Source organism: Marasmius oreades, chromosome 1 (genome assembly GCF_018924745.1).
Source record: "Marasmius oreades isolate 03SP1 chromosome 1, whole genome shotgun sequence".
Classification (NCBI taxonomy): Eukaryota; Fungi; Basidiomycota; class Agaricomycetes; order Agaricales; family Marasmiaceae; genus Marasmius; species Marasmius oreades.
In genome coordinates, this window is record NC_057323.1 from 4,048,988 (window position 1) to 4,065,219 (window position 16,232).

The 16,232-nt window shown below is 47.9% G+C and overlaps 7 protein-coding genes across 7 annotated transcripts; 3 read left to right on the forward strand and 4 right to left on the reverse strand.

Moving 5' to 3' along the window:
• Window positions 1-118: 118 nt before the first annotated feature.
• On the forward strand, window positions 119-2,129 carry E1B28_001462 (uncharacterized protein; the record flags this gene model as incomplete). The annotated part of the gene is made up of 7 exons (XM_043147397.1): window positions 119-269; window positions 322-462; window positions 518-597; window positions 658-1,040; window positions 1,098-1,208; window positions 1,264-1,457; window positions 1,517-2,129. The coding sequence occupies exons 1-7, from the start codon at window positions 169-171 to the stop codon at window positions 2,127-2,129; spliced, it is 1,623 nt and encodes a 540-aa protein (XP_043016106.1). The 5' UTR covers window positions 119-168.
• Window positions 2,130-2,212: 83 nt separating this feature from the next.
• Window positions 2,213-3,740, reverse strand: E1B28_001463 (uncharacterized protein). Its single transcript, XM_043147398.1, has 6 exons — window positions 3,565-3,740; window positions 3,227-3,507; window positions 3,041-3,160; window positions 2,450-2,984; window positions 2,309-2,401; window positions 2,213-2,247 (listed from the first exon to the last, which is right to left on the reverse strand). Coding segments are annotated over exons 2-6 (981 nt in total). The 5' UTR covers window positions 3,458-3,507; window positions 3,565-3,740; the 3' UTR covers window positions 2,213-2,245.
• Window positions 3,741-3,817: 77 nt separating this feature from the next.
• E1B28_001464 (uncharacterized protein) lies at window positions 3,818-8,557 on the forward strand. Its single transcript, XM_043147399.1, has 13 exons — window positions 3,818-4,026; window positions 4,083-4,335; window positions 4,385-5,667; window positions 5,724-5,818; window positions 5,877-6,231; window positions 6,285-6,438; window positions 6,492-6,664; window positions 6,717-6,836; window positions 6,883-7,069; window positions 7,131-7,809; window positions 7,870-8,081; window positions 8,139-8,306; window positions 8,359-8,557. The coding sequence occupies exons 1-13, from the start codon at window positions 3,916-3,918 to the stop codon at window positions 8,445-8,447; spliced, it is 3,879 nt and encodes a 1,292-aa protein (XP_043016108.1). The 5' UTR covers window positions 3,818-3,915; the 3' UTR covers window positions 8,448-8,557.
• Window positions 8,558-8,562: 5 nt separating this feature from the next.
• IPP1 (Inorganic pyrophosphatase) lies at window positions 8,563-9,907 on the reverse strand (the record flags this gene model as incomplete). Its single annotated transcript, XM_043147400.1, has 7 exons — window positions 8,563-8,710; window positions 8,760-8,912; window positions 8,967-9,241; window positions 9,302-9,555; window positions 9,617-9,655; window positions 9,713-9,818; window positions 9,872-9,907. The coding sequence occupies 7 exons, from the start codon at window positions 9,905-9,907 to the stop codon at window positions 8,563-8,565; spliced, it is 1,011 nt and encodes a 336-aa protein (XP_043016109.1).
• Window positions 9,908-10,059: 152 nt separating this feature from the next.
• Window positions 10,060-12,358, reverse strand: E1B28_001466 (uncharacterized protein; the record flags this gene model as incomplete). Its single annotated transcript, XM_043147401.1, has 3 exons — window positions 10,060-10,356; window positions 10,409-11,432; window positions 11,484-12,358. 3 exons carry the CDS (start codon window positions 12,356-12,358, stop codon window positions 10,060-10,062), a joined length of 2,196 nt encoding a protein of 731 aa, XP_043016110.1.
• Window positions 12,359-12,409: 51 nt separating this feature from the next.
• E1B28_001467 (uncharacterized protein) lies at window positions 12,410-15,197 on the forward strand (the record flags this gene model as incomplete). Its single annotated transcript, XM_043147402.1, has 10 exons — window positions 12,410-13,247; window positions 13,299-13,514; window positions 13,585-13,928; window positions 13,983-13,999; window positions 14,051-14,088; window positions 14,145-14,370; window positions 14,430-14,653; window positions 14,703-14,945; window positions 14,999-15,069; window positions 15,125-15,197. 7 exons carry the CDS (start codon window positions 12,410-12,412, stop codon window positions 14,608-14,610), a joined length of 1,860 nt encoding a protein of 619 aa, XP_043016111.1. The 3' UTR covers window positions 14,611-14,653; window positions 14,703-14,945; window positions 14,999-15,069; window positions 15,125-15,197.
• Window positions 14,871-16,214, reverse strand: E1B28_001468 (uncharacterized protein). The gene is made up of 7 exons (XM_043147403.1): window positions 16,110-16,214; window positions 16,034-16,056; window positions 15,834-15,962; window positions 15,715-15,777; window positions 15,468-15,653; window positions 15,302-15,417; window positions 14,871-15,243 (listed from the first exon to the last, which is right to left on the reverse strand). The coding sequence occupies exons 1-6, from the start codon at window positions 16,179-16,181 to the stop codon at window positions 15,375-15,377; spliced, it is 516 nt and encodes a 171-aa protein (XP_043016112.1). The 5' UTR covers window positions 16,182-16,214; the 3' UTR covers window positions 14,871-15,243; window positions 15,302-15,374.
• Window positions 16,215-16,232: the final 18 nt, after the last annotated feature.

Genomic DNA, 16,232 nt, shown 5'->3' on the forward strand with positions numbered 1-16,232 from the left:
ATTCTCCTTTTGATCAGGTTCTTCCCGATGCCAGCTGTTGCCGAATAACATACCGAGACGGTGCCTCTCCCTATTCAATTCCAATATTTATGAGATGAGCGTTCACTCAGGGGATGGCTCTGTTCACCCTCGGAAACCTCAACCGTTTGCTCGTAGCTCCACTCAGAAATGCCTGGCAGGACGTTAACTTCAAGACTCTACGAGAGGCAACTAGGAGAAACTGAAGTGTCCTACTTTTTGCCGTCTAGGGAGGATGGTGTCAACGATATGTAGGTGGTTTCGTTTTACTCTTACACCTCTGGACATTTACATTTCCTTCAGGTATCTTCATTTAGGCTTTCGTGCACTTCCCCACATCGCACGACGTAGCAGGGTCTCTCTTGTGTGGGCCATCCTCCGAATGAGACATCCCTTACTTGCTTCCGGAGTCAAGATGACCGACTACAACGATGTCAAATTTGTGTGAGTCTTGACCTGAATCTAAACACGTTTGGACAGTCTAAAATGGGTCATTTAGGTACGAAACCCCGAGTACGAAAGAAGATGCTCTGAAGAAAGCCAATGAGAACCTGGAGTATCAATTCCTGTCCAAAGAGGGTGAGTATGAGCCGCCGCCTCCGCCTCCTTCGCCGTGCTAATGATAAATATTCGGTCCAGAGCTGTTGAACTCGTATTTGAATGGACCACGGACCCTTTCAAGTGAACGGTCATCTTACTTGATATTGTCACAGCCTACAGCCTCACCTGGCATAACCCCGTCCACAACACCTACGGGCATTAATGGCCACAATACTCATGCCAAACACACTAACGGGAACGAGGCAAACAGCACCAGAAACACGCTCAACGGCGATGAACATGCCGTCCATAAGCAAGAATATGACCTCCTGATCTGCGCAACCCACTATCTCGGGGATGGAATGGCCTTGCACCAGTTTGCCCACGATTTCTTCACACTCCTTGGCAATCACACCGAAGGCGAACTTCGTGAAATCTTACAGGAAGAATGGGAAACTCGATGCGATGTCGAACTCGAACCTGTGAGGACTTTCAGGCGTTTCCGTTCATTTGTCACGGAATTTATATCTCGTCATTAGCATTGCGCTCTGCCGCCCGCTTTGGAACATAGACTTCCCGCCAGTCCAAGTGGAGACTTTTCTCGGATGGCAGCTAGAGTCGATTTCTCTGCAAATCAAGGCAAACTTGTCGTGAGTGTGTAAGGAGTTTTTCATTCACCTCTTTCTAATCCGCTTCACTACATAGGGCGGACACTCATTCCCGAGATGTCATGGAAACAAGCGACATACAATCGTTCCAACCGTTTCTTTCGATGAGGAACGTACCAAAAAGATTCTCAAGTCGTGTAAGGCGCACGGCGTGTCGATTTCTAGCGCGTTGTTCGCCATCTGCAGTATCTCATGGGCGAAGACAACTGATGCCAAATGGGACCTTCCGATGTAAGTCACGATGATCTGGGTTGTACTTCCGGATCCGCTCATTTACTTTTTTTGAAAAGCATGATGTACTCGGCACTGAATTTACGCCCTTATTTGTTCGTTGAGCGACCTATAAGTGATTCATATTGGTTCCTCTCTATTGGGTACTTCAATGTCGTCCTCCCTACGTTCCTGCCAAAATTGGAAGATGGTGACCTACACAAGACATTTTGGCACCGAGCACGGAAAGCCAAAGAACAGAGCACCAATGCTGCGAAAAGTCGAATGATAATATCGCGAAGTCGACTAATGGCGGAGGAGAGAGGGGCTCGTGCCCGAGTTTGGGCAAAGGAGGACGATGATAAAGCTGCTGGGAGACGGAAGGCGCCTACCAAAGCGCCTGTCCCGGTCGATCCAGGCAAAGTAGTTTCCAAACCACCCTCTGCGGCTTTGATGGGTCTCTCGTTACTCGGAAATCTGGATGGAATCTATAAACACGATTCATTCCCGGACATTCAGTTACACACTCTGACAACTGGATCCCGTCAGCGGGCTGGAGGGCTGCTACTTTTTGGTTATACTTTTGTTGGAAAACTTTGGGTAAGCTTGGGGTACGATCAGAATGGTTTTGATAGAGCAGTCATCGAGAGGTTTTGGTACAATGTTTTGGGGAGCATCGACGAACTTTTATAATAGTACACTTAATGGACAACATGGAGTAGTTCTGTACACAAAAACACAGATAAAATGTTACAAATGCATCGCTAGACTGTCGACCGAATATAATCAGAAGAGATTCAAAAGAAAGATCCTAAAGATTCGAAAAATGTTTGGTCGTTTTTCTCAAGTCGAGCCCTTAATGGAGTACTCACACCAACCCATGTTTACCCAGGCTTGTCTGGCAGCCTCTTCTTTTGCAACCTTTTGATTTTTCCCTTGCCCGCGTCCACGTTCAGCACCGTTAACTATAGTCTTCATGTCAAAATATGCTTCCCACAACGAATGGCACGTACTCATGCATCTGACTGTCCATATTGGGGAATGTGCAAGTCCAACGGCTTCGGGTTCATAAGTGATCACAAGACCTCGCTGTACAGCTGTCTGATTCACGACACCAAGGGTGATCAGGGAGGAGACACCGTTGGGCAAGAAAGTTGGGACACCGTTGGGAAGGGGAGGAGCAGGTTCGGTGGGTGGAGATGGTCCAGGGTGTGACTGATGTGGTTGGAAGAGTGGAGAGGATCCAGGAGGTGACTGGTGTGGTTGGAAAAACGGGGAGGATACAGGAGGTGACTGATGTGGCTGGAAAAACGGGGCAGGTCCAGGATGTGGCTGGTGTGGTTGGAAGGGTGGTGTGTACTGTTGTTGACTTTGATAAGATGGAGGTTGAGCATTTGTGGATGAATCACCACCATCTTGACTTGGAGTATCCACGTTTACCGCAGGGTCGTATGGCTCGAGTAATCCCCAAATCCACGATATGACATCTTTTAGTCCATTCTTATGATAAACGGCACCCACATAAGTATGAAAAAATTGGATCATTTCCTATTCACAGATAAGGTTGAGGACCCCAAATCGAGGCGACTCTTTTGTTTACGCACCTCGTCATTTGTTAAAGGATCTGTACCGGGGGCCGCAAGTAGCCTCAGTTTGTATTGTTGTGTGTAATGGTTTACCCAGGTTCTGTAATTGTGATTGGAAAGTGTTTCCTCTTGCTTCTGCTAACAGCGGAGAGAGAGCCTTGAGCGACAATCTGCATAAGAGTAGAGAGAGAGATGGGGAGTTACTTTCATGCCGTCTGCTGTGAGGGAGGGATACCGGGAGAATATGTAGTGAGCGACCACCATTCTCATCGCGTGTTCCCCGAGCAGAGACAGGCGTTCAGTATCCCCATGGTCTGAAGGCTCTGCTGGCCTTTGCAGCGATCGATGCGTGACAACATCCATATATATGTCTTGGGGGATCGTAGGTAAGGGCGGAAAAGACATTGTCTTTATGCGGGATACATCAATGACCATGGTCGATGGAAGAAAAGGGATCCTTGGGAAAAGCCCATTTACCTTCGAAGCTGTAGAATAGATTCAACACGTGTAGAGAGTCACAAGTTCGGATACAACCAACTCACATAACTTGAATTAGCGCGACCAAGACCTTGTACGAAATGGAAACGAGGAGGGAAGCAGCGCACAAGAGTCCCAGATATTATATGCGGAAGAGCAGTTTATCGATTCAATGTACAAAGAAACACACCTGAGTTCTGACCGGGCTCGAGAAAAGCGCAGTCAAAGCGCAGTTGAGTTTCGAAGAAAAGAATCCGAAGCAGGCCTTCCGACTTGTCACGAACGTGAACGGTCACGTGAGGCTCCCGCTTTGGCTGCGGTCGTTCTAATTTCAGTCTTTCACTCGAACGTCCAAGTTTCCCTTTCCGCCACAAGGCTTCTTATTTCCGCAAGCAAGTTGCCGCGGGGAAGCTACCATGTCAGCTGCCACGACCCAGCAGCAGAACTCAAAGCCGTTGATACCCGAAAAATACCTAGATGTACCGTCCCAGAGACTGTACTACCTGAGCTTGGGTCTTTTTTGTCAGGTAAATTCAAACCCATAGTTCTGGTGGCGATATTTGGAAACTAATAATCTGTATAGGCCGCGAAAGCCTTGGACTTTTTTCGCTCACTCGCATCCTCAAACACCTCGTTGCATTTGTGCCAGAAATGGCTTCTCGTCGACTTCGTGTATTGCATCCTTCTCTCCGTTCTACGGATACCTAGGCTTAACTATGGGAAATCAGTAGTGGTCCTGCAGGTCATACTTCTGTGGTTTACGGACGGGCTTCTGTTTGGTGGAATTAGATTGAACATCGGTGAAGGGCATTTGAATTCATTTACACGGCCTGCAGGTACGTTTCCTGATCAATTCCACAACAAACCGTTGTTCACCACCTTCAGGCCGTGTGGAATGGGCAATGACACCTCAATCTTCTCGTTTATATGATTTTGTGGCACCGTTTACCTTTGGCCTTCTTTCGACAGAACAAGCGGGTTCTGGCGATTCCCACCTCCTTGGACAACACACAGTACGGATGTCTCCAATAAGCACCGCTCAACTCAATGCGAATGGGATGTCTTTCTGCCTACCTACACCAGAATCAACTGTTCTGATTCCCATTCTATTCAATAACACCAATCCTATTCACCTCTCTTATTCTATAATACCACTGGGTCACCATGGTCATGTTGAACGTGTCGAACTCAACGGCAAAGACCTCAAAGCAATAGAACAAGCTCGCATGGATACGCTAAAATTGGCGCGCGTCACGGCTTCTAATGGGGAAGAAGACGACTTTGACGAATATGACGACGAGGAGGCATCGTCTTCCGATGACATAACCCATTCCAGCCTTCAAAAATCCCAGTCCATCCACCACATCAGACTCTCTAAGCCGGCTATCGTCCGTCTAGAACGAGTCGTCGACATCTCAAATGTGGAGGCGCGGCTAGTGATTCCCTCAGAGGCACTTGTTGTGCCATGTCCCACAGTAGAGTTTGTTTCCGAAAACCAAGTTTCGGACGATATACGCTGCATGGGTCAGGATCCAGATGTTCAGCTAATGATGGATATTAGTGGCGTGCCTCCATTGAGCCTAAGATGGTCTAGAGCAATCAATGGAAAAAAGGAATCTTTCCTTGTAGAGGGGATAGAAGGAGACTCGGAGAGGCATCCACAGAATACGCAGGATGACGCGCAAACCAATATTCACATCAAAACAACTCGATCGATAGCTGCCCCAGAAAAGCTTCGGGTACCTCTAACAGTCTCGTTGGCTGCTCCAGGAGCTCATGTTTACGCTTTGGAAGAGGTCATGGATGCTATCGGAAATGTGATACTTCTTTCGCCTGATGGACGGGCTGAAACCGAGCGTAGAACAATTCAATCATTCCGAGTTCTACAGCGTCCATCCATTTCTTTCAAGCACTGTAGTCCTGGAAACCCTACACCTCTCCTCATAGGTGCGGAAGCTCGTTTGGTTGTGACTGCCAATGAAGCCGACTCTCTTGACGGGCCTTGGTCCGTGGAACTCAAGTACAGGCCCACCGTTGACAGAGAGAATGAAAAGTACAAGAAATACAAACCTTGGAGGAAAACGCTTACTACGGAACCGGGTAAGCGTGACATAACTCTCATAGCTAGTTCCCCCGGAGAGTATACGATTGCCAGTGTTCGAGGCAAGGTGTGTTATCTGTCTTGAGCTCACTCCCAACCTTAATTCCTAATGCGAATTGCAAGTGGTGCGATGGAGACGTTCTCGCACCTGAATCCTGTACCGTCGTAGAAAAGCCAAAACCAACTGCCGAAATCGCCTGGAAAAAGATACACGAGTGGTAAATATATTATCCGACATTCGATGTTGGAGTATCACTGATATACTTACCTTTCCAGCTCCGGTGATACTGGTGTCTCCGCTTCGCTTGTCCTCCACGGTGCACCTCCCTTCTATGTCTATTACCAGATACAAAAAGACTCGGAACCTGCGATCGAAAGGTCGAAAACGTTCCCTACTTCACGGGGAGAATTCACTCTTCAACCCGAGCACAGCGGGCATTATACATTCACTTTTACAAAAATCAGCGATGCTAATTACAAAAAAGTCGATCTGAATGGCCCAACTATCGACCAAATCGTCCATCCTCCGGCGTCCGCAGACTTCATCACACGTGGCGACGCTGGCGGAAGGCAAAAGAAGGCCATTAGCAGCTGCGAAGGTAATCTGGTAGATGTCGATGTCGAACTGCGGGTGAGAATTCATGCCAGTTCACTTTTGAACCTATGATCTGACTCGATCATTAGGGATCTGGACCTTGGAACCTTGAAGTGCAAGTTGTCGGCCCGACAAGTTCAGAGACAATCCGGATTCCTGGAATCGAATCGGCACGGAAGACACTACAGATTCCCATCCCGTTCCCGATCGATAAAGAAGGTGGTAACTTTGATATTGACTTGAGTGAGCTATCATCTTGTTCCTCGGTCTGGAAAAGCTTGCTCACGGGAACATAGTCAGCGTTGAAGATAAGTATGGATGCAAACGAACAATTTCTTCCCCCGGAATTTCTGTGAAAGTTCGACGGTTGAAGCCAACCGTTAAATTCTATGGTGCGGATGGTAAACGTGAAATCACGGTTCTCGAGAACAAACCTGCCAGACTTCCACTGAGGCTGACTGGTGAAGGGGTGAGTATCTTGAAAGCACTTATGAGGAGCAAAGGTTGAACGAGTACTATAGGATTGGAAAGTCAAATATCGACATGTGGTGGACGGTCAAAGAAGAATCTCCACAGCAAGTCTCAGAACACCAAATGACTTCCTCCATGTCACCGATACCGGAGAGTACGAACTGCTGGAGGTGTGTGAAATGCCTTCTTGCTGTGCTCACCTCTGATGTCCTTCAGGTCTCGGATGCCCAATGCCCCGGAACAGTGGTGACTGACGCTTCGACGTATAGAGTCGACTGGGTTCCCAGACCAGCAGCACAACTCTCATCTCATACTGCGGCCGCCTACGAGCCGTTCAATCGCTCTTATATCCTCCCTCCTATATGCGAAGGACGGGATGACCACGTTGACTTGGATCTTACGGGTAAGACTCCGATAGTTATTGGTTTACCATTCGTGCGATGGTTTGAGTGTTCTCTGTTCAGGTCGACCTCCTTTCCAAATCATGTATAACATTGCCCAGAACAGCGAGAACGGTGGCATCAAATTAGTCGATCAGCCTGTGTTTAACAGCATACAGCATCGTACCAGGTTGCAACTTCTTACTTCCAATCCTGGTCGGGTGTACTACGAAGTCAAGCAGATCGGAGACGCCGCATATCCCCTTGAAGAGCACAAGCAGACACTCATACCGACATCTGAACGCTTACTGTTCGAGCAACAAGTGTCGATGCGTCCTTCCGCCCAATTCAGGAATCGCAATAGACTTTCATATTGCTTGAATGATCACTTCGTTCCCTTGGATCGCCTATCTCTTGACGGCGTCATCGCCTTCTCCGGAGCACCCCCTTTCCGGCTGCAACTATCTATCAAGAACCTGGCTGCGAGCACAGTTGATCATACTCATATCGAAGTTCACGAGTATTCTTGGAAGATTGAACTGGAGTCCTATCAATTCCAGTCCATTGGACCGCATTTGGTGGTCATTGAGTCTGTTTCAGATGCATCTGGCTGTCCTCATGCTGCACTGAATCCTATTGCGTCTTCTATTTGGGTCGACGTTTCCGAGACTGCTGCGATCGTGCCATTCGATAGACGTGAAGATTATTGCGTTGGCGATGTTGCGCAATTCCAACTAGAAGGCACCCCGCCTTGGTCAATTGGGTGAGTAAGATCCATTCTTTCTGTGTGCGCTTGACGAATGGTTCGCGATTGAAATATCAGATACCGCATTAACGTCAAGTCTTACATTCAAGAAGCCAAAGTATCTCCCTTCGCACTACTACAGCAACAGCCCGGAGAGGTTGTTATAACCTCAATTGCCCACCAACAAAAAATGTGCAAGGCATCTATTACTGACTTACGATTCAATGTTCATCCACTTCCCTCTGCACAAGTTGGGCACGGTAACAGAATATATCAAGACATTCACGAGGGTATGGGAACTCGGTTTATCACTGTCCACAGTTCCTCCTGACGCCGATTTCGCACAGGCGATCAAGCGGAGATTGTCTTCACACTTGTCGGAGAACCGCCGTTCACGTTCACGTACCAGCGGGCAGAATTGACGTCCCGAAGTGGCAAACCGGGTAAAGTTCTCGAGACGCATACTGTTTCCCGTGTGTTCTCGCACGAGTACTCGATATTTTCTGCATTGGAAGGTAGGAAGAAGCCGAACATTGCAAGGACAGTTCTAATCTTACTCAAACCTAGGTACATGGACTGTGACATCTATATCTGACCGTTATTGCCGCTATCCACCAACGTCAGCGGACGCAACCGCAGACAGGTCACGGCGGTAAGACTGTCTGTTACTAAATCTCTTTGGAACACAGCTGTATGCGTAACCAGTCGACTAATGATTTTTTTTCTGTACAATTTAATGATGATCTACGTTCAGAACTACTGTATTATGGCCTAGACTTGGGCAGAGGAGATGTAAAACCATTTCGAGACGGATGGGTCAATGGGAGCGGGTGCCTTCCTGGAATCAGGTGGGATGTTAGTGTAAGAGGGGTCATCCCTCCTAACGAAACCAGGGGAGTTGGAAATGGTGATATTACGGCTAATGAGAAAATTAGAGAAGTCAACGGATACGACGAATCAAGACATACGTAGATATGCCGGGAGCAGACGACTCTCCAGTGATGAGGCGACGCCAGGCCTCATGACACTCATGGATAATCTCGGTAGCATAACGTTTGTTCTTGGCTTCACCGGAGAAAGCGAAGGTGTTCTCGGGCTTTCCGTCTGGAATCTTGTAGATTCTGCACGGAAGATGATTAGAAGGATGGTGATGAGTGACAGGGAGATAAAGATACCTGAACCACTCGTTGGTAGCCCTGATCAACCCAGGCAGGTGCCTCTCAACATCCTCAATGTCGTTGAGCTTGGAAGCAAGTGGGTCTTGAATATCAACGACGATGACTTTCCAGTCGGTCTCTCCTTCGTCGAGAAGAGCCATAATACCAAGAACCTTGACCTGCTTCACCTGGCCGAAGTAACCAACTTGTTCACCAATCTCGCAGACGTCGAGAGGATCATTGTCACCCTTGGCCTTGGTTTCGGTATGAGATTGATTTGGGTCTTCCCAGGTCTTTGAAAGGAGTGAATTAGTGAGACGACGCATGCAGGGGAACTGTTCACAAGGACGCACTTGAGGGAAAGCACCGTAGTTCCAAATGTATCCGTGGTGAGGAAAACAGTTTCGAACGTAGCGAAGACGTCCCTTCTTGATATCCTGTTTGATAGGGTTGAAGGGGTCGTCTTTGGAAATCTCGAGTTTAGCGTTGGTCCAACGAGGGACTTCGACAATCATGTTGAAGATTCCATTATTCATATCAGCAAAAAGAGGAATATCATGCCATGGAGAAATGACAGAGCCGTTCTGCTCTATGTAAACACGATGTTCTATGGATTCCATGCATGTTGCCTGTTAGCCTGATTCACGGACAAAAAATCGTTATCCTACCGAGGGTATTGGCAGCGCCAATCTGACGAGGACTGTACTCTGTAAAGTGGACGGAAGTCAGTTGATAAGACTACAAAGAAATAAAAGAATACGCGCGTGAAGTCATGTTGGGATTTGAAGACAGAAGACGTAGTTGAAGGGCAAGTCGCTGTGCAGCTGTATTTGTACCGTTTCCACTCATCAATCGTGGCTTGAACACCATCTGTTCGCTTATCCATCGTCATCTTATCTTCCGTCATCAGCAAAAAATCGCACCACTGTTGTCCGAACCAATGACTTCCGCCAGTGCATTTACGCACTTTTCTTCTGTTCTAATGCGATTCCGGACGCGACTCGGATAGGGAAGTTCGGAGACGGAATGGTTCGGCTAAATATTGCAAGGGAGTTATAGTGGGGTCACGGCAACCTATTGCTACTATCTACAAATATGTACATGGAGAACTTCAGTTTACACCCCCTTGCGCAAGGATATCCTGCCCTACACTTGAAGCTTGCTTCCACCTGAACTTTGTAAACCCACCGTTGAAATCCAACCGGAGCAACAAGCGTTCGACATGCCGGCGTACATCTATTCTGTCACGGTCCACAACCTTCCCGACCCGCGAAATATTGAACATAGTATGATTGGCCATCGTAGCATTCATGTGAATTGACTTTGACGCGTCCGTGGAAGAAAAAGGTTGTTGAAATGTCGTCTTCGAAAGTTGCTCATAAAAGGAATTCAGAAGTTCACGAAGAGTCTAGATAGCGTGTGTATGAGTACGTAGTTCCCAGTAATAATGAATTGCGCACCTCATTGACATCGGCAACTATGCCATGGCGTTCCCGAACCAGTACACCAACATCTTCCACTCCGTCTCTCATACTTCCTTCGAAGAGCAGAGCTGGAAGTATGTCTCCTCCCCATCGTTCCACCTGAGCAACAAATCGCTCGCATATATCAAAGATGTGCGAAAGTGTGCTCGTCACCTCGGGATTGGTAAGAAGGCATCCAGTAAGTAACCGGTCCAAATAGGAAGCATGTATTTGTCGTAATGTCGTGAAATCCAGATGGGAAGTCGCGACATTCGAGATATTGCTTCGTGACGGAGGGATGGACCGGACACTACCTGTTGGTGCACTGCTTCCTTGTCCTAGCTCCCTTTTCAACTTCAAATATTCGACGTCAACAACATCAATCATGACATAACCTAGAAGAGTATCTAGAAACCAGCCCATGTCTCGAACCACACCCCACCCGCACCGTAGCAATGAAGAACGGGTTTCCAGGTCATCAGCTGTTCCGCCTTCACCCAAGCCTGTCCATCGCCGACGGGCTCTTTGGGAGTTCGACAGAGAAGTCCAACAAGAGTGAATACTCGTGTGTGTCTTTCTGAGAGCAGATATATATGAGAAGAGAGTTGCATAAGAAGTCAAATCGGATTGGTGGATGAAGAGATCAAGGGGCCAATCCACGGAGTAATCGAGGGTGAGGGGTGTACCCAGCAGGTGAGAATTGAACAATGACATGTCCAAAGCCGCTGGATGCACAGCCGAAGCCGAGAAGGAAGTACCTTGTCGAAGATTGGAAGTGGCACTCAAAGGGAGGAGAGGAAGGAGAGGTCCTGAGGGTAAAACGAAGCGGAGACGAGATAGGGCAGGATCTTGCTGTGCAGTTGTACCCAACGAGGCACGAAGGATTGCAAGGTTAAGGTCTTGTTCACGTATCATGGAGGTAGCACCGGAACGGACGGTCAGCCGTGATACCTTCAGCCTCTCGATTTCCCGTATGAGAGAAAGGCCGAACTCGCCGTTGCGAAGGAGAAAGTAGTTTGCTCTAACGACATTTTTCAGTCAGATATCCGGTGGCGGGAGTAAATGAGCGCACAGTGAATCAACGGCATCCTCAACTGCCTGCATTGTCAAGATATTCACCCAGAGCCACTCGCTAACATTGGTCCTGATTTGTGCAATAACTCGCTCGAAATTGGTACGATCATCTGGAAAAACGCCCTCCAACGCGATCGCATGTTCCTGCGCCAGACCCGCTGGAAGCTGTTTCTGCCATTTGGCTGCTTTTACGGTGGCAATTGCACGCCCAACATACACAATCGAGTCGCACGATTGTTCAGACACACATGATGGCGTAGAGCCCTCCAAAAGTACGAACGATTCAGATACCAAGGGATCTCTTGGAGATAACGTTCCATGAACGACAAATACAATGAGTTGCGTCCTCCATACGCGTTCGACGGCCTGGCATAAGAAATGAAAGATGTGTGCGATGCGATGGACTCCAGTCCTTGAACGTTCAAGCAACAGATCGATGAGAGGTCCAGGCCGCCATTCCTTCTCAGAATCTATTTCCTCAAGCAACGCGACAAGCGCGATCATAGGCGCGTCCCATTCTGAGAACAACGCGCGGATCGACGAGAGTGGAACGAAAGATCGACTCCCGACCAAATTCGAATCACGTCGTAGAATTTTTGCCTCAGTATTGATGACCAAAGATTCGTATTCATCCTTTAGAATGTGGTTGATAGCAGCACATAAAGCACAGATATATCGGGAAGACGAACTCGTTGAAAGCAATTTACACGATGTCTTGATTCTGCGATAATTGCAAGCAATTTTCCCGAGTGATTCGAGGCATTGCTGTTCTCCGGGATGAAGGAGAGGAGTAAACGAAGGATGGATGGTATGGTCTGATGGGAAGAGAGAGGATGGATGTCCTGCAAGGACTAAAAAAACTTCTGATATCATCGGGGTTGGTGTCCAAGGGATTCCGCACTGCCACTGAATCACCGTTCTTCCATGACAATAACAAGCGATGGTCACTCTCACCATCCCACACAATCATTCGACCTCGAAGATGCATTCAACGACCGTGATGATGATCAAGACTTCCATTTTTCCTCAGACGCCGTACGCCAGGAGATGGCGCAGAATTTGACTTCGTGGTCCAACAACGTGGAGAATGAAACCAGCCACGATTCGTTTCGACAGCCGGACTCGTCTGTTTCTACACTCGATTTTTATGGAGATGAACGTTCATCCCCGCCGCCAGGGGTTCCGAATGACGAGGACAACCCAGCGCAGTTTGTACAGATATCACTGTCTAACTCTGGCCCCGATGTTGTGCAAGCACCTAAATACCACACAGGAACCGAAGAAGATACCAAACAATCTGAAGTGGCTAGAACTGTTGTCGCTAGTGAACAAGATTCACAAACATACCCCGCAGTCCACATAGATATGTCCAAACCCCCAGCTCACAGGGTCACGCTATCGACAGATTCTACCGGGAGAGAAGAGGATGGCGCATGTTCGAGGGACGTCGGGTCAACACTACCATCGATCCCATACCGCGCTGACCACGATAAAACTCTGGTTGCATCAGCCCCAAATCTTCCTTCAATCCCTTTAAATACCACTGCACATCCTTCAAGCATGTCCCCGACGTCTGTCAAGTCTACATTACAACCTCCACCCTCGAAACCTATCGATCGGTACATAGGCTCTATAGGGCCTAGTATGTTCGAAAAGGTTCGAAGCCGCACTCGTCCTTCGTTCTTACCTCCCAAGCCTCGTGAGGAGGATGATAAGCACATGGCAGATTGGCGAACAATGATGAAGCAGAGTCGAGCGATGGGTGAGTATATTGAATCTGACGAGGGATGGTCTATTCACCCAAAATCTCTAGCGGAGAAGAAGAGAAAGGCGCTAGAAGAACGAAGAATGGCACGAGAGAAGAAGATCGAAGATTCACTTCATTTTTGGGAAAAAGAGATAGTTCCCGATTGGAAGATTGTTCTTACAGATCCTGCTATGCACAAAGTTTGGTGGAGAGGAATTCCAACTAAACTTCGTGCATCCATGTGGGAACGAGCGGTCGGTAATCCTCTTGCATTGAGTAAAGGTATTGTCCTCCGTGCTTGTGTTTGTGACTACTTTTCTAGCGCATCTCACCTATTAGCCGAGTCCGCTAGATAATTACCGATCTTGTCTTGCGCGAGCCAAGAAGGCACTCAACGCTGGCACATTTCCGGCGGCGACTTTAACGATCATTGAAGAAGACATATTATCGACCCTTCCCGCTTTACATATATTTCATCGTGAGACCGGGCCATTATACTCCGATCTGAAAGAAATGCTTTGTGCGTGGGTGGTAGCGCGCAGCGACGAGGGATTAGGCTATGTTTTTGGAGCAAGCAAGATTGCCGCGATGTTCTTGCTTAATATGCCTATTCAACAGGGATTTGTTGTCATGCGCAATCTTCTGGAACGACATTGCATGCGATCGTTTTTTGGTGGAGACGGCGCCAAAGATGAAGTGAGTTTATAGCATCTTTGTTGTAATAACCGCGTTCTGACTTGTGCTACGCAGGTAGAGGCTTATTATCGGTAAGTATCAAATGCTTCGCCTAGCTAAATCACCCGTTTACCGTTCCACAGAATATTCGATACTTTGCTTGCGGACGGCATGCCCAAAAGTGGCGTACAGATTCATTCGCAACCCCTTTACCTCTTACTGAATGTGCAATTACAGTCTACTTCAATTTCAAACAGCATCAAATATCGCCCTCGGCATACCTTCCCGACTGGTTGACAGCACTATTCCTCAACCATCTCCCGCTCGAGGCCTGTGCTCGGATTTGGGATGTGCTGATGCTCGAGGGTGACTCGTTTCTTTACCGAGCATCGCTCGGCATCCTTGCCGTCCTGGAGCCTAGACTCTTCTTTCCCGATCGAAAAGAATTGATTGAACTACTCAAGTGGGTCAATAATATACTGGTCTCGATTTCGATCACTGACTTGGAGCGCTCTCGTGTAGGGGCGAAAACAAAGCGGCGATAGAGGTTGCTAAAAGAGAAGGGCAGTCGCTGATTGGCGGAAAATATGAGATATATGGTGTAAATGAGGAAACATTGTGGGATCGGATCGAGGGGATGGAAGATTGGTGGAGGGAAAGCACCTGGAATCGTTTGATTCAACGCGAGCTTCCGGACCGATAGCTGACTGCACAACGAATCGAAGCGAGCTTGTAGAACATAGATGGTACATATACAGTGTAAAGCCTCGACTAATACGTTGACTTTTTTGGTAGACATATTACCGAATCTAGACTGCTTCTAGAGTCCGCAGGTCCACCTCGCCAGCGCTCTCACTACGTCGTGCGAGTCGGTACGGTCTCTCAGAAGGTCCAGGCCAGTCATCTTGGGTCAAGAATAGCTCGACACAGACGTATAAAAGCTGCTGGATGCTGGATGCACTGTCATCAACATCCTGAGCATACACATCATTCAATAACTTTTACACAATGTACTACGCATTTCTCGCTCGTCGAACGGTGAGGTTCTTCGAGTATCTTTCGTCGATTCGCAAATTTACTCAACCTCCCAGACAACAGGCGTGTGGGTCGCTATGCAGGCCTGTCTAGCCACCTACACTTGGTCTCGATGGCACGAGTCAGGGTAAGTGACATGTCCGAGTGAATAGTGGACGACAGTAACTAATCTACATCTGCAGCATCTCGACAAAGATGCTTCCCGGTGTAACAGACCACCTATCCCAAATCAAAATGAAGGAGAGATCAATGGTCTAAACAGTAATCAATGGCTGGTTATCCCAGACTGTTTCGATCTGATCTACAGTGGAGGTCGGGAGATGTATCATATAGAAATGAGACTTGTATATGTAACATACCAACGGAATATCTTGAAGTTGAGAGCAAATCTCGAGTCCAATAGCACGGTATTATATGTACATTTCCACAATTTCAGCTTAGATACCAGAATAGAAGATAACCACCGAGAAGATAACTGGTGAAGCCCAATCAGTAATGAGCATTCTCGACAAAACAACGACGCACATTAAAACCTTCTGTTGAGGGCTGAGGTTGTTGAATGTCCCAAGGAGTCCGTTAACGCCGGCCTGCACCTCTCCAGCGACGTCTGGTGGTGCCGGGCCGCCACCTAAGGTCTGTCCTCTACCAGAAAACGCAGTCGTTGAACCGGAGGACCCTGAAGAGTGTCTTCTTAGAGCATCTTCTAGAGCACTTTGGATAACGTGTTTACGGATGAGCGAAGATGGTCCCAATGCACAGAGAATGAACGTACGTTCTGTTGGCACCTCGCACTTGATCAACCTTCGTATCCCCCTTCAAGAATATAAAGGTAGGCCTGAAAAAACCCTAGTCTGTGGCTGAAAGCAACGGTATTTTCAATGGCTCTCTTACATGGCAGATACACGATACTGCTGAGCGACATCCTTTGCAGCGTCAACGTCGCATTTCAGAAAATTGACGTTGTTGTACTGCTTCGAAAGTGATTCAAACACGGGTGCAATTGCGTGGCAGGGTCCACACCTGTATTGGTCGGCGAGAATCGAGGTGAGCGTACAAGTTCAACATCTGATTCTGAGTGGGAGAAAGCACACCAAGTTGCGTGGAAGTCGATCACCTAGAGGAGAGATTGTTTAGAATTCAAATGTGGCCCATATAATGCAACCGCACCGAAAGCTTGTCCTTGGACTTTGAGAGGACTCCGTTCAGCTGTGAAACCGAATTTACGTGGGTTATGGACATGTTGGTGTAAGGGAAAGCGGGAAAGTCGCACGGTGCCGAAATTATACAGCA